The sequence below is a fragment of the Amia ocellicauda genome, chromosome 9 (assembly GCF_036373705.1).
Source record: "Amia ocellicauda isolate fAmiCal2 chromosome 9, fAmiCal2.hap1, whole genome shotgun sequence".
In the NCBI taxonomy this organism is placed as follows: Eukaryota; Metazoa; Chordata; class Actinopteri; order Amiiformes; family Amiidae; genus Amia; species Amia ocellicauda.
In genome coordinates this window covers 39,175,059-39,189,090 of record NC_089858.1, presented here as the reverse complement: position 1 = coordinate 39,189,090, position 14,032 = coordinate 39,175,059, and the positions used below count along the sequence as shown (strand labels likewise).

The 14,032-nt window shown below is 40.3% G+C and overlaps 1 protein-coding gene across 2 annotated transcripts in view; it reads left to right on the top strand.

Moving 5' to 3' along the window:
• Positions 1 to 975: 975 nt before the first annotated feature.
• Positions 976 to 14,032, top strand: part of LOC136759446 (rab11 family-interacting protein 1) — a 35,336-nt gene continuing 22,279 nt past the window's right edge. Inside the window, exon 1 of one of the 2 annotated variants that reach the window (XM_066714454.1) lies at positions 976 to 1,889. In XM_066714454.1, the coding sequence (XP_066570551.1) occupies positions 1,546 to 1,889 (344 nt within the window). In that variant the 5' untranslated portion in view covers positions 976 to 1,545. The remainder of the gene's footprint in view (positions 1,890 to 14,032) is intronic. The other variant, XM_066714455.1, reaches the window with a different exon arrangement.

Genomic DNA, 14,032 nt, shown 5'->3' with positions numbered 1-14,032 from the left:
TTAATGATTGGAACAGAGCCTCGATCGTCATTAAACCCTCCATCTTTTCAGCAATGATGTCAGCATCCTATACATCGCATAGGACTGATCTGTTCACATTCATCACTAATTGCGTTTACGCCAATTATACGTGTTGGGTTTTTATCAGATACTGAAAGAAATAAACGGACAATTTAAAATGATAATAATTTCAAACGCTACACATTGACATATTTTCGACTTAAATTAACAGAATTAATGTAGTTGAAAATGACGTAATATCCGTTGCCGAGCAACGTGTGCTCTAATCTTACCTGCTAGAGAAACCGCAACCTGTTGCGGCTCTGTACCCACCAATCACATCACAGCAACGCCACTGATTGATCGTCGACTGACCAATAAACAAGTCCCGCTTGAGAAATGGGCGGGGAAAACACAGAATGGGACACAAGGAAGGAGGAAGTTTGGGAGTTCGAGAAAAAAAATGGGATGCGGCTCAAATGACTGCAAACATAGAAATATAAATGTATTAGCCAATGAAAGGGACTACAGAGTTTTAAATCATGTATATGATGCGTTGATAAGCTAAATTAGCACGCTCTGTTTTCCAGAATTTAGTATCGGTACAAACTATCGATTGGGTTTAATCAGGCGACGAATCGATGACAGTGACTGGACTCTGTACTGCCGGCTGGATATTTTTCATTTGATTGGTCAACCAACCAATCAATCAGTCAGAGACCAGATCAGACTGCGGTTTCAACCTCCGACTAGACTGAATGGGAAGTGGTGAACGTACGGATAAAAACGGCAATATATATAAAGTCGAAGTAATTGTTCTATCTGTAACAAATGTGTATATAAAAAAAAATATATATATATATATATATATATATATATATATATATATATATATATATATATATATATGTAGCAGAGATACATAAAGTATACAGTTAAGAGTGTTGCACCTTATCAATGTAATAATCTGTTTTCGATGACAGAGCTGTGTATGTATATATTTTTATATAGGCTATTTTAAACAATTGAACAGATAACATGTGGCGGAAATAATGCAGTTATTCTTCTCTATATAGACAACGTATTAAATCATTTAAAAGTTGAGCTTCACAATAATAAAAAAAATCGCTTATATCAGAATATTTAAGAAATGTGAATGAATAGCCTCTGTGGCCAAAGTGTTTGGAAGCCGCAATTTCGTTTTAGTCTATCAAGTCATTGGGTTTGTTTATGTCTGTTACAGTTAAAAAACAGAAACCGTGTGTGTTAGTGCATCAGTTTTTGAGGAAGGACGTGTAGGAGGAGTGAGAAGTCTTGTGAAATAACAGTGCAAATAAACAGGCAGCGCCACACTGGAGAGTGACGTCAGAGAGGGCAGGTGGAGCGCTCCTATATAGCCGAGCCCCGCACGGCAGCGTCAGTCCGGAGCACCGAAACTTGGCATCGTAGGCGACACCCCCGTACAGTGCTGTTCCCGAGCCGGTGCCCCTCGCCTTCTCCTGGAGGCGTTTTCTTCATTCAGGCCTCATCCCACCGCCCCCGGCCATGTCTCTGGCGGACCAGAGTCAGCAGTGGTACCCCACCAACGCGCAGGTGACGGTGTTCCAGGCCCGCAAGCTGCGGGTCAAGGGCAAACATGGCACCAACGATGCCTACGCCATCATGCAGGTGGCCAAGGAGAAGTTTTCCACCTCGGTGTCGGAGAAAACCGTGAACCCGGTGTGGAAGGAGGAGGCCACCTTCGACTTGCCCCTGTTCAGCAACGAGCAGAAATGCACCCTGTATATCATCGTCATGCACCGGGCGCTGGTGGGGCTGGACAAGTTCCTGGGGCAGGCGGTCATCGACCTGCCCGAGCTGCACGCCAAGCAGGGCCGCAGTAAGACCGAGTGAGTCCCGCTGTTTCATAGGACTGTCTGTCTCTATTATTACATAGTACATGGTTTCCATATATTATATGTACGTGTGCTTTAACGACTGCTTAGTGTTTGAAGTTACTGTCTGTTCTTTCAGTATGGAGTTATTGTATTTAAGTGTGTGTGTGACAGTTTCTTTTCAGCAAAAGTTGTTCGGTATCCTGCCGAAACTTTATATATTCTTAGAAAAGTTGTTTTTCCTATAGTAGGTGTTTAGATTTTACTTATTAATATTTTGATGTTTTCTAAGTCTTTTGAATACACGTGGAAACTATTTTGTTAAACCGTGCTTTGACATGCGCATTTGGTTCCCGAGTTTTAAAATGTGAAGTGCTACAAATCGCCTAATGATACAATCGACCTGCTGAAATCCCATACATCTTGCATATACACCGATTTCAATCGGTCAAGAACCAATTTAGTCCCCTTTTGATAGGGGGAACTTGTAATTTTATATATAGTGTGTGTATATACACACATACAAGTGACCCAGCTATTTGTTTAAACACATCACTGAATGTAGAGTAAGTGTCTTATTAAATAGAGATTCAAACTTACTACCCTAATTTCCTGTTTCTCAACTTAAAATATTTGAACTGGTTATTAACTATCCCATTCCTGTTCCTGTTGTTCTGTGTGATATTGATTGAAACTGAGTAGGAAAGCTAACTTTGGTTTGTTCTTCTTGCAATGTGTCCGGCTCAATGCCGCATTAAAACTCTCCCTCTTTCAGTGATGTCACACATTGGTTTATCAGATCTGTATTCGTTTTCCTATCTCTTCTTGTTATGCCAAGCATGCATGATCTTTCCATGCTTCTTTGTGGTGTTTCCAGTTTCTGAATAATTGTATGTGTATACCTACATGCATAAATAAACCTGTGGCAGCAGTGTGGAGTAGTGGTGAGGGCTCTGCACTCTGGAGTGGGGGTTTGTGGTTTCAGTCCCAGGTTGGGGACACTGCTGTTGTACCCTTGAGAAAGGTACTGTACATAGATTGCTCCATTAAATCTGTGTAAATGGGTAATTGTATGTACAAATGTTAAATGTCACATTTGTAAGTCACCCTTGTTTTGATTTAGATCACCTTTGTCAACATGTGGCTTATGTTGTTAGTATAAACTGTAACTAAGGGCTATGGCTCTTCATAAACAATGCTGGTGTAGAAAGCATGAGCATTTTCTTAGCCCACTCCAGTCTGAATATTGCTGGCCTGTCATGCATACACCTTCCCTTTAGTGTCTAGCCCTATAATGTTTTCAGTTAACTGTATGGCACCATTACCTGAGCTTAAAGAAGGGTGTAGTGTTCTGTTCTACAATATTTAGTTAGTCTGTGTGTACTATATTTAAATCTATATTTGGTCTTCAGTGGCATTTTACAGTGATGCACAATGTTCGGTTTTGTGGGTCCCAGCGTCTTTGTTTTTGTTCCAGCTGACCTCCGCGTTGCATATTTTAATTTGTGTAATTGAACTAGTGTTCCTCTATCCCTGTTGCCTACAATGTTGGTGTTTTTTTTTTTTTTTTTTTTTTTTTTTTTAAAAGTCTTAAAACCCCAGTGAGGGTAGCCCTCCAGGACTGCGATTGTGTTTGTGGTCCCAGTTGAGGAATGTTGTACACTTTGTTTTGGTGCTTTTACAGTGGCCCACCTAACTGTAATCTGTCAGTTCATCCTGTTGTGGGGTCCTCTTGTCTGCTTTAATCTAATTATAGTTCATCTGGTAGTCCGGGTGTTATGACTGTGACATAGCCTGTAGTCATCACATTATATTTCCTAATTGCTGTATTGAACAATTACACGCAAGAACCAAACTAGATATGTTTTTTCTCCCATCCTGCGCACTCCAAAACCCCACCCCAAAAAATCATAATTCAAGCATGTTGATAATAAAATCGGTTTACTTTCAGTGATGCAGATTTCCCTTTCTGCCAGCCATGATTTCTGTCAAGATCATTCTGGTTACTGTATTTAATGTAGTGGCCAGCATGTGTAAACTGATAGAGCGCTCTACTGCAAGCTGAAGGTTTAAAAAAAAATGGCATTTTAAAAGTAGGTGTTCCTTTTAACTGAGCTAAAATCAGAATTTCAGCTCCGTGTGCAACTCCTTCTGAAGGCAGCATTTCTTAGGATGGATAGAAGGCTGTTTTAATCCAGTCATGGTTTTATGGACCTCCCAATTAGTATTTATGCAGTAGAATATAAATGTTCCTATTCCCTTTTCACAGCTGTGCTATCCTAAGGCCCTCAAACATGACTATTAATCTTCATGATCCGAGATGGCCTTTTTCCCCAGTGCGACGCTGTTTCAGTGTTCGAGTAAAGTGAAGTTTCTGTACAAGAGGTGGAGCACATTGCCAAATCTTGACCTCAGAATTAGTCGTCATAACACCCTTGGAATATTTTGGGCTGCTTTTTCTTATTTTAGTTGGTGACTCGGTACTGGTCAGATGCTTTGATGTGATGACTATTGGTCTGTGCAGCCTTATTTGAATGAATTGCAAGATTACTTTTAACTTGGTCACGTTTTGTCATTCTGTTTGTAACCCGGATTTGGAATTGTCAATTTCTCAATGGTTCAACCGCTAAAATTGACCTTCTACAGGTTGTGAATCCCAACCAAAGGCCCTCTAAGCCAAGGTGAAGGAGCAGTGTTTTTCAGACTAGCTGTGTTTGATCTTTGCTGATTGTGTTTCTTTAACCCCATTCACACTTAAACATTTGCCAGCAATTTGCCGGCATATTGTTGCCAGCAAGGTCTGTGTGAATGGGTCAAATCGTTGCCGGCAATTTTCCGGCAATGGTCCTAGTCAATTTGCCGGCAACGTGTCTGTGTGAATGTAGCTGGAATATGATTGCCGGCAAATTCAGTGTCAAGTCCTTGCATGTCGACACGGTACGTCAGCTACTGACTCAACCAGTCAGAATAAGGGCGCATTTTTGCGACCACAACACGACAAGGTTAAGCCACCGTTGACCAAGAACTCGTTACGGTCACAATAAACGAACCGGATTTTTAGAAATCGCGGAGGTTGAAAATAATAGTCGCAGCAATTCTGAGTGTTATTGATGAACCAACAGGTTGGCATATGTAATGTTAGCTCGGTTCCTTTTGTATTAATAAAACCCCGGATATTTACTTTTTACATTAGTGCATATAAGAAATGGCAGCTTAACGCATACAATAACAAATACATATGACTACATTGTATTGTTTACTGTGTATAGGAAATCTACGTGTGTAATTGTTTTGTAAACATTATGCTTTGAACTGTACTGTATTTTTGCACTTTGTATTGCTCTTATTTGTAAGTCGCCCTGGATAAGGGTGTCTGCCAATATATAAATAATAAAGACGGCAATACAACATGTAGTCTAACACATGTGCGTTCACATTGTGCAGAATGTGTGCAGATCTGACCAGCAAAGCAATTCATTTTCATAATCGTATGACCGCAGTCTGAATAGTGACGCATCCAGCGGTGTATTTAAATTTTCCATTTAAACGCACTGTATGCAGTTACACAGAACACAACAATAGGCTACTATATTTGTGAATATTATAATCAGCGTTGTGCTGCCGAATGGTGATTGTTTTGCCTATTTAAAAATCTACAATAACACCGTAGTGTGACGTCTCCTAAATATCCATCTCTGAGTATTTTACTGCTTCTGCCATATCTTTAAACGGGGAGATGATCGCACTTGTACAGACACGTCCACAGTGCCGGTCCGGCTCGGTTCTGTAGTGTTTTGTCCCCATGGCCGCGGGGCTCTTGCCGGCAGTCTCTGTTTCCTGTGTGAATGCATCCTTGCCGGCTATTTTCCGGCATTCAAAGCCAGTGTGAATTGGGGGCAACGGGGAAAAACAAATTCTGTTAGAGCATCATTTCTGGAATTGTAAAACCTGTGAACCTGGTGTCTTCATATTCCATGTGTCGTGGTCTTGTGTTCGCATTCTCTACTAGCTAGCGTTTGTTTGGTTTCCATACCAGCAGAGTTGCGTCTGAATAAAACGGAGGATTGGCAGGAAGTGTGCAGGGGAAGGTTGTTAGTGTTGCACAGGCTGTAAAACCCACTGAGATTTTCCTGACTTCACCTTGCATTAATTTTCCAATTTATTCACATTTTTAGCTTTTTTTTTTTTTTTTTTTTTTACTTCAACTAATACATGAAAAACATGACCCCTTTGTACTTTAGGAACTCAATGTCCTTATTTGTAGAAAATGTGTTCTTGGCAACAATGGAATATGCAGGGTGTATTCAGTGTTATTAGATCTAATGTTTCAGCCCAGAGAGGCTACACTGTACAGCATGAAAACTAACATTGGACTTTCAAGTTTGTTGACTTTCTCTGGAGAACAGCAGATTGAGTCCCTTGCCAGTGAACGTGTCAGGAGTGACCTCTCTAGTGTTGATAACATTTAGACTTGATTTGCATTCAAGCCGGTGTTGAAGTGTTGGGGCAGACATTTTCTTACATCTGCACAAAACAGTCTGGTGTTTTATCCTAGTAGTTATGGTATGCATTTTGAGTCATGCATGCATTCCTAATTTTGTCCGCATCGAAATTTAGATTTGACTTTGTATGGTTTTGTGTTTTTGTATTTATTCATCTTTTTGTATAGTTAACTAAGCTTGCATTAATTGTGGTGAACTTGCATAAATTAATGATGACATTACTTAATTTTCTCATGTGAAAACTTTTCAAGAGGGATATCCAAAACAATTGCTCCAAATGTATTACTATTTTTGATAAATATTTTAACTGATACCTACCCTGTTCCCACATGTTTGTGTGAATAAGTTAATTATACGTATACTGAACTGCTCTGGTTATGCCCACTGTTTTGATATTTATGGTGACACTGAGCAGTTGTTAGTTCACTATTGATATTGGCTTGAGTTGAGTTTGACACCCAAGCCACAAGGGAACTGACACTGGTGACTGTTACCCAGTACTATTCATGGAGTACCACAAAGCTCCTGTTTTGCATTTCACTCGGTTCCTTGTGTCATGATTAAACTTGTAGTCTTTTCTCAGTCTTTGGCAAGTGATGGATTAGTGGTATAATCCACAGCAGCTCTGAGGAAGTCTAATGTACACACTACTATTCATGCAGAATTTTCCAATAATGCTTTGTAGATTTGCTCTTTGTTGGCTTCTTAACTGCAGAGTATTATATTGGTTTGTTGATGCAGTAGCCTATGAGTTCCCCTATACTTAAGTCACAGTGAAGGAATTGTAAGCACTGCAAAGGTTATTCCCGTTTGATTCATTAGTGAATGTGCCGACACCATGTGAAGTTGTCAAGAGCCAAGTGACCCCAGTGGGAAGGCTGGTTTTTTTCCCTCACTGGCTGTGTAAATAAGTACTGACAGAAGAGGTACTGTTAACTTATTTAAGGTTGTTATGGCTTGTTACAATTTGTAACTAGTTCTGTTTTTTTAATTAAAAAAATAATAATCAACAAAACATACATATTGAAAGCAGGATTTGTCTAGTTAATACAGTTTTAACCCAAGCAGTTACAATTGTAATCTAGCAGTACCACCTTAAGTCTACTAAACGGAGCAATTAATTGACAAGGGCATACTAGGCTATAAATGTCACCCTTACCAATCCACAGTCTCACGCGGGGGGTGTGACGGTCACAAATGCATAGTAAAGATTCTTTGTGGTTTTGTTTATTTTTGTTTTCAATCCATCCACCCATAAGCTGTTAATTATACTGTTCAAGGTGTCCTTGTCCTTACATAAGTGCACCTTGCTCACAATTACCAAGGAAGGTGTGTGTGTGTGTGTGTGTGTTAGCTGCAGCATTTGAGTACTTCATGTTCTGTGAAGTGCTGGAAATTCTACATTGGGAGGGATCTTAACATGCAATGTATATGATCAGTGATTCATAAACTATCCTGGCCAGGTGGGTTTAGAGATGTCCCTTTTCTAAACATAGATTGCAGATTGCTCAGTGCACTTGCTGAGCACTTCCCCATTGATGGCTGCACAGGTTGCGAGGACTGATCGAGCCAGTAGAACCGGTTCGGTTTTACAATTCGGGCACCTGCTTCTAACAAACATTCACGTACTCGCAGGCTTTATTCTCTGCTGCGAAGTGTGAAAAAAGTGGCACCCTGATCGGCCACATGCTTCCTAGGTACAGACTGGAACACATTAGCCTAGCAGTTGCAAAAAATAATTGGTGTTTAACAGCCAATGTATGTGTATCTCCTGATATTCACCTCTGGTTTTCACACTTTCTTGTGCACGTTGAACAATTTGATAACACTTGCCATGTATTTATTTTTGATTTAAAGTCACACTCAGAATAGTTTTGGGGCTTGACCTTTTAAAGAATAAATGTCACAAAGAAAAGCTCACACAATGCAATGCTTTGCTGCAGTAGAAAATATCTTTTCATTTTGTTCATAGTATGCCCATTCGTTTTCTATAACTGTGTGTATGTAAGAACTAATACAAATATGGATATATTTACTACAGTTTCTTAGTGTTGCATGAATTATCCTGCAGGATAATTCATAGAAACCTGCAGGATAATACATGTAATAAGGTGCTGTACAACACCTCTGCTCTGTGGCCTGTGTTACCCTGAAATACTTGTTAACTTCCTGTCATTCCGACTAGGTCAGTGGTTGGACCAAATGTCCTGCTGGTTTTTGGCATTTCAATTCCTTAATTGAATTGACAATTGGCTTAATCAGAGCTCATTAAGAATTTTAAACCATTGGAGATGTCAGGTTGAATACAAAAGAATACAAGGTACCCAGATTCTCCAATGTTTATTACATTTTAAGTCAAATTAAGCAAATTATTTGTTAAATTAAGGTTTTAGTTAATTGGGGGTGGATCAAAAACCTGCAGGACACTGGGTCCCCGGGACCAGGATTGGGAATCACTAGTTTAGGAGAAGCCTTTTTATAAGATGGTGTTTGGTGTTATCAGGACTGTAAACATTTTCCAGTATTCTAAAAATAGGAGATGATGCAATTCAATTCTCCCTTCCCATTTTTAACAATCTGGTGGTTTAAAATGCAGTCTTAAAAATAAATAAATAAATCATGACCTAAACGTAATGGAACCTTGCACCTGATTTAAAATTGCAAACCTAAAAGAAAACAAGGTTGGCATCCCGATTTGTGAATTGCTTATTTGTGTGTGCTTGAGGCCACTTTGTTTCTATAAAGCAGTTGTTGACATTGCCCCTGCAAAGTGCCTTGACAGTCTGGGTGCCAAGTGCAGTCTGGGGTGGCTGAAAAGTGGGAGTGCCGGCTGGGTGAGGCTTGTGGCTTCTAATGAGATCAGCTGTTCCCTCTGGGCTCTGGTGACATTTCCACCTTGTAATTTTGGGTGTTGGACACTTTGTATACCTTAATGTCAAAACATTAACATATTGAATGTATTAAATGCATACCACATTCCTCGATGTGGTTTCAGTGCTGTTCAATCTGAATATTGCAAATAAATCTAGAAAAGGCTTGTTTCTAGAGGTTGCTGCACTGGGGCCACTATTCAAGCAGGGCAATTTGAGGTCCTTGGTTCATTGAGTGTACATTTGTGATATGCATTTGTGTTGCATTTGATGCTTTGTTCAGTACAGTACTGAAAAATACTGAAGTGCCATCCCTGTAACATTAGATGCGATTTTATGAAACTGCGCAAAATATTTTTCTTGCATTATGTTTCATTGAACTGGGTCAATCTGTGTTTTGTATGAAGATAAACAATACGGTACAGTAGGCTCATGCAGACTCAGTTTTGTGTGTCTGGGAGATGTGACATAAAAACAAAGGTGCAGCTCTTTGCCGCCGGGAGTTCTTTGTTCTACAGTATAATGTTTTTATGTACACCACTACAAGACCAAACTAAAACAATCCTGTGGACGTGTTTGTTGTGGTGATACTTGGCCGCAGGGTTGTGGAAGTACGTATTCGGCGTCTCTCTAGAGGGCAAAGTGGTTCACGTTGGCATGATGTGGCAAAACTAATACATTGTTAGTTCAGTAGGCTGTGAAATGATCAGACCCACATGCTGGAAAATGAAGCTTCAGTTGCAACCCAACAAACTTGCACTATTAAATAATAGATTTTCCACCACAGATTGCTCAGCTAAACAAGAAATTGGATAGGGGTGTATACAGTGGTAACCTGGGGTTTGTCAATGCTATTTTGATCCAGTTTCTTGTACATAACTACAAAATACTGTGCTAAACTGCTTAAACTGATTAAAATAAATGCATAATCATTCTTGAGAATCAAAAGAAAAATGGCTCGTACAACCAGTGCATTTCTCAATTTCAATTAAGCTTAATTCAATTAAATCAAACTTTATGGCAAGTACATTTATGTTGCATGATGTTCTAGAAAGATGACTATTTACATGATCATGGACCTGAGTGCCACACCTTTTAGTTTAGGTAGTAAACCTCAATTAACTCTGAATGCATCGTGATGTACATGCCGTTCTGTACACCGGAATCAAGCTTCATGATTTGCTAGTCCTCAAACCGTCATTAAATGGAAACTAATTAAATTTGCCAGACTGTATTCTTTTTCTATTATTAGGAAAGTGTAGATGTCACCCAATACCCCCTGATGATCATGAGTCTCTCTGTAGGGCCTTGCTTGGTGTGCGTGTTGTATAATGGCTTGTTTACCTTCTCTTCATTGGAGTTGCTTCATTCAGTGGGAGAACCTGTTGAGCAGGATGGACTATCTGACAACATGTGAACAATATTGTTGCAGCATAAATTGGGACATGAATGTGTCACTCAATACAAACTACATGAAAGATACTTCAACACTGATCCTCAGACACTGTACATAATGGTTACCCTGTTTTTCCATTCCATTACAAGAATGCTACTCTTTAATCAATCCTGCAAGAATGTGGCATTGAATTATGCTAAAATGATTTGTAGTTAAAGGAATAGTGCACTTTAAAAAATAAAAATAAATTAGGTCTGTTGCATTTCCCAAACCAATTGTTCATTGTCATTGTCTTTGACCAATTTCCTGCAAGATATGCAGAAAGGGTTAGATTGCATGGGAAACATGTTCATGAAGTCATACTGAATAATAACAAACCTATGTTAAAGGATCTGCAGCAAGTCATTGAATTAGGAGAACCTGGGCTGAATTGTTTGTTTCATCAGAGTCCCACCTTTCCAATACCACTAGTCTGCAATACAAGTTTTTACTTGCTTTTTGACCCAGTTCTTCAAATTCCTTTCTCCTTATCTGTCCCAACATTTGAACATTTACACCAGTCAGCCATAACATTATGACCAACTGCCTAATATTGTGTAGGTCCCCCTTTTGCCGCCAAAACAGCCCTGACCCGTCGAGGCATGGACTCCACTAGACCTCTGAAGGTGTGCTGTGGTATCTGGCACCAAGACGTTGGCAGCAGATCCTTTAAGTCCTGTAAGTTGTGAGGTGGGGCCTCCATGGATCGGACTGGTTTGTCCAGCACATCCTACAGATGTTTGATTGGATTGAGATCTGGGGAATTTGGAGGCCAAGTCCTTACCTTGAACTCGTGATTCATCAGACCAGGCCACCTTCTTCCATTGCTCCATGGTCCAGTTCTGATGCTCACGTGCCCATTGTAGGCACTTTCGGCAGTGGACGGGTCAGCATGGGCACCCTGACTGGTCTGTGGCTACGCAGCCCCATACGCACTGTGTTCCGACACCTTTCTATAAGAACCAGCATCCGCTGAATCAGCAATTAGAGCTACAGTAGCTCGTCTGTTGGATCGGACCACACGGGCCAGCCTTCGCTCCCCACGTGCATCAATGAGCCTTGGCCGCCCATGACCCTGTTGCCGGTGCACCGCTTTTCCTTCCTTGGACCACTTTTGATAGGTACTGACCACTGCAGGCCGGGAACACCCCACAAGAGCTGTAGTTTTGGAGATGCTCTGACCCAGTCGTCTAGCCATCGCAATTTGGCCCTTGTCAAAGTCGCTCAGATCCTTATGCTTGCCCATTTTTCCTGCTTCTAACACATCAACTTTGAGGACAAGATGTTTACTTGCTGCCTAATATATCCCACCCACTGACAGGTGCCATGATGACGAGATTATCAGTGTTATTCACTTCACCTGTCAGTGGGCATAATGTTATGGCTGGTCGGTGTAGTTAAGTGCACCAGTCAAGCAGAACACCTGCAAATCTGATTATGTAGGTGATTGACAGAGCTCTGCTGAAAGTCAGATTTATTTTACTGTATTGAGATTGGAAGAGTACAGTATATGGAAGTTTTGCTCATTTACTGGTGTATATTTTGAGTAGACTTGTCTAATGAAGTATTTAATTTGTGTGCTTTCTTGCATTCACCTCTGGACTACTTCCTGTTAGTTTGTCTTAGGATGCCACCACACCTGGGGAGTGTTGTGTGATGTAAATCAAGCGATCAGAGTATCACGCACGCAGGAGTGCCATTTTGTGCTGTCATTTGTAGATCAATTAAAAGACGACGAGCATTTTTGAAGAGAGATTTTGATGAGGTTTAAGGGGGGTAATCTTACGCCTAACCGGGCAAGTTCTGTAAGTGTTCATACATGGTTAATATCTATAATGTAGAAAAGTGGTGAATGATTTAGCCCTTAAAACCTCATATTCAATGCATTTCCTATTAAAACAATATCTTTAACAGATTAGTAGACAAATAAGCTACTTTTTAATTTTAGTGTGCACTCTATAAATGAATCTTATCCTTCAGGGCAGCAAGGTTTTTGTTTTAAAATTTCCCAGAGATCTTTTAATTTATTTCATGATTTGGTCAAACGTTCTAAAGTCTCAGGTGATGAGTTTGAGACCTGAATAACTGTCTTTTTAATACTTGTTGAAAAGGCAGGTTGGATCGCAATGCGTTTGGCTGTGATAAGGCTGAATGTTGGCAATAGCTTAACATCATCCAGCCCATGAAACCCAATGAACAGAAGGTTAATTTGTGCCACCATAGAAGAGTGGCTTGATCCATACAAAGTTGTGGTCTCTCCCCAATAAAGCATTTGACAAGATTTTGCAGTGCTGTAAAGACCAAGTACGGGACCGCAAAGTTATTAGCATTAGCCTGGGGAAAATGTTCCCAGTTAATTTGCCTCCATTGTCACTTCCTGGCATTGTACTTTGAGATCTGTGTTCTGAAAGTGGAACATAGGCTAGTTCATTACCATCAGGTGTTCTGAGGAGGAAGAAGGAAACCTAAAATACTGTAAACTACCTATATGTGTGTAAAGCAAGTGTTTAGTTTATGGTAATGTGACCCTAATCTCCACAAACTGTGGTTGCTGAGGCACTATCAGTGGCAGGCAAGGAATGTTAGTTATGTGGGTTGCTGTGTTTATGGCACGAAGCCTATCGTTAAGAACTGTGACCTTTCTACCTTTCCTCTGCCTCAGCTGGCCTTGAATAATCTTAGGGAAATATCTCAACATCAATAAGCTCATCAGTAAAGCCCATTTATTAATGAAACTATTTTTATTTGTGGTTTGGAACCAGAAACCAGCACTATTCTTAAGGTTGCTGTTTTTCCTGTCTGGGACTGGGACGATTGAGTGTCTGAATTTGTCTTTTAAATGGAAATATGGAAATGCAGGGTTGTGCCTGAAACGTTGTTATCCAGCAGCTTAACAAACCCTTATACTTGGGAGTGTCCTTCATTGTATTCCCCCCCCCCTCCCCACTGTATTCTGTAACTACTCTTTAAATGGTCTCTGCAGTCATGTTAAAAAAGACTCAAGATCTTTGAGTCTGTTTTACTCACAAATGCATATGGTACTACATCCATAAATGAGGGAACTTGTAGAGAGCGAGAGACATTATCTTTTCTTCTCATTCCACCAAACTCGAAAAAGAATGGACTTTAGATTTCCATGATCCATTCCTATGGCAAATGCACACAAGTGCTTTCCATTTTGATCCCTAGACGACTAGATGTGTACTGCAGAACTCAGCCCTCACGAGAAATTAATAGCCTAAATGTGCTACTCGGCTGCTGTTCCTGGAAACCAATGGAGAGATTAAATGGGCTATCAAGTAGGCCAATCTCTGAAACATGGCATGTACTCCCTGCAGAAGGGATTATTCT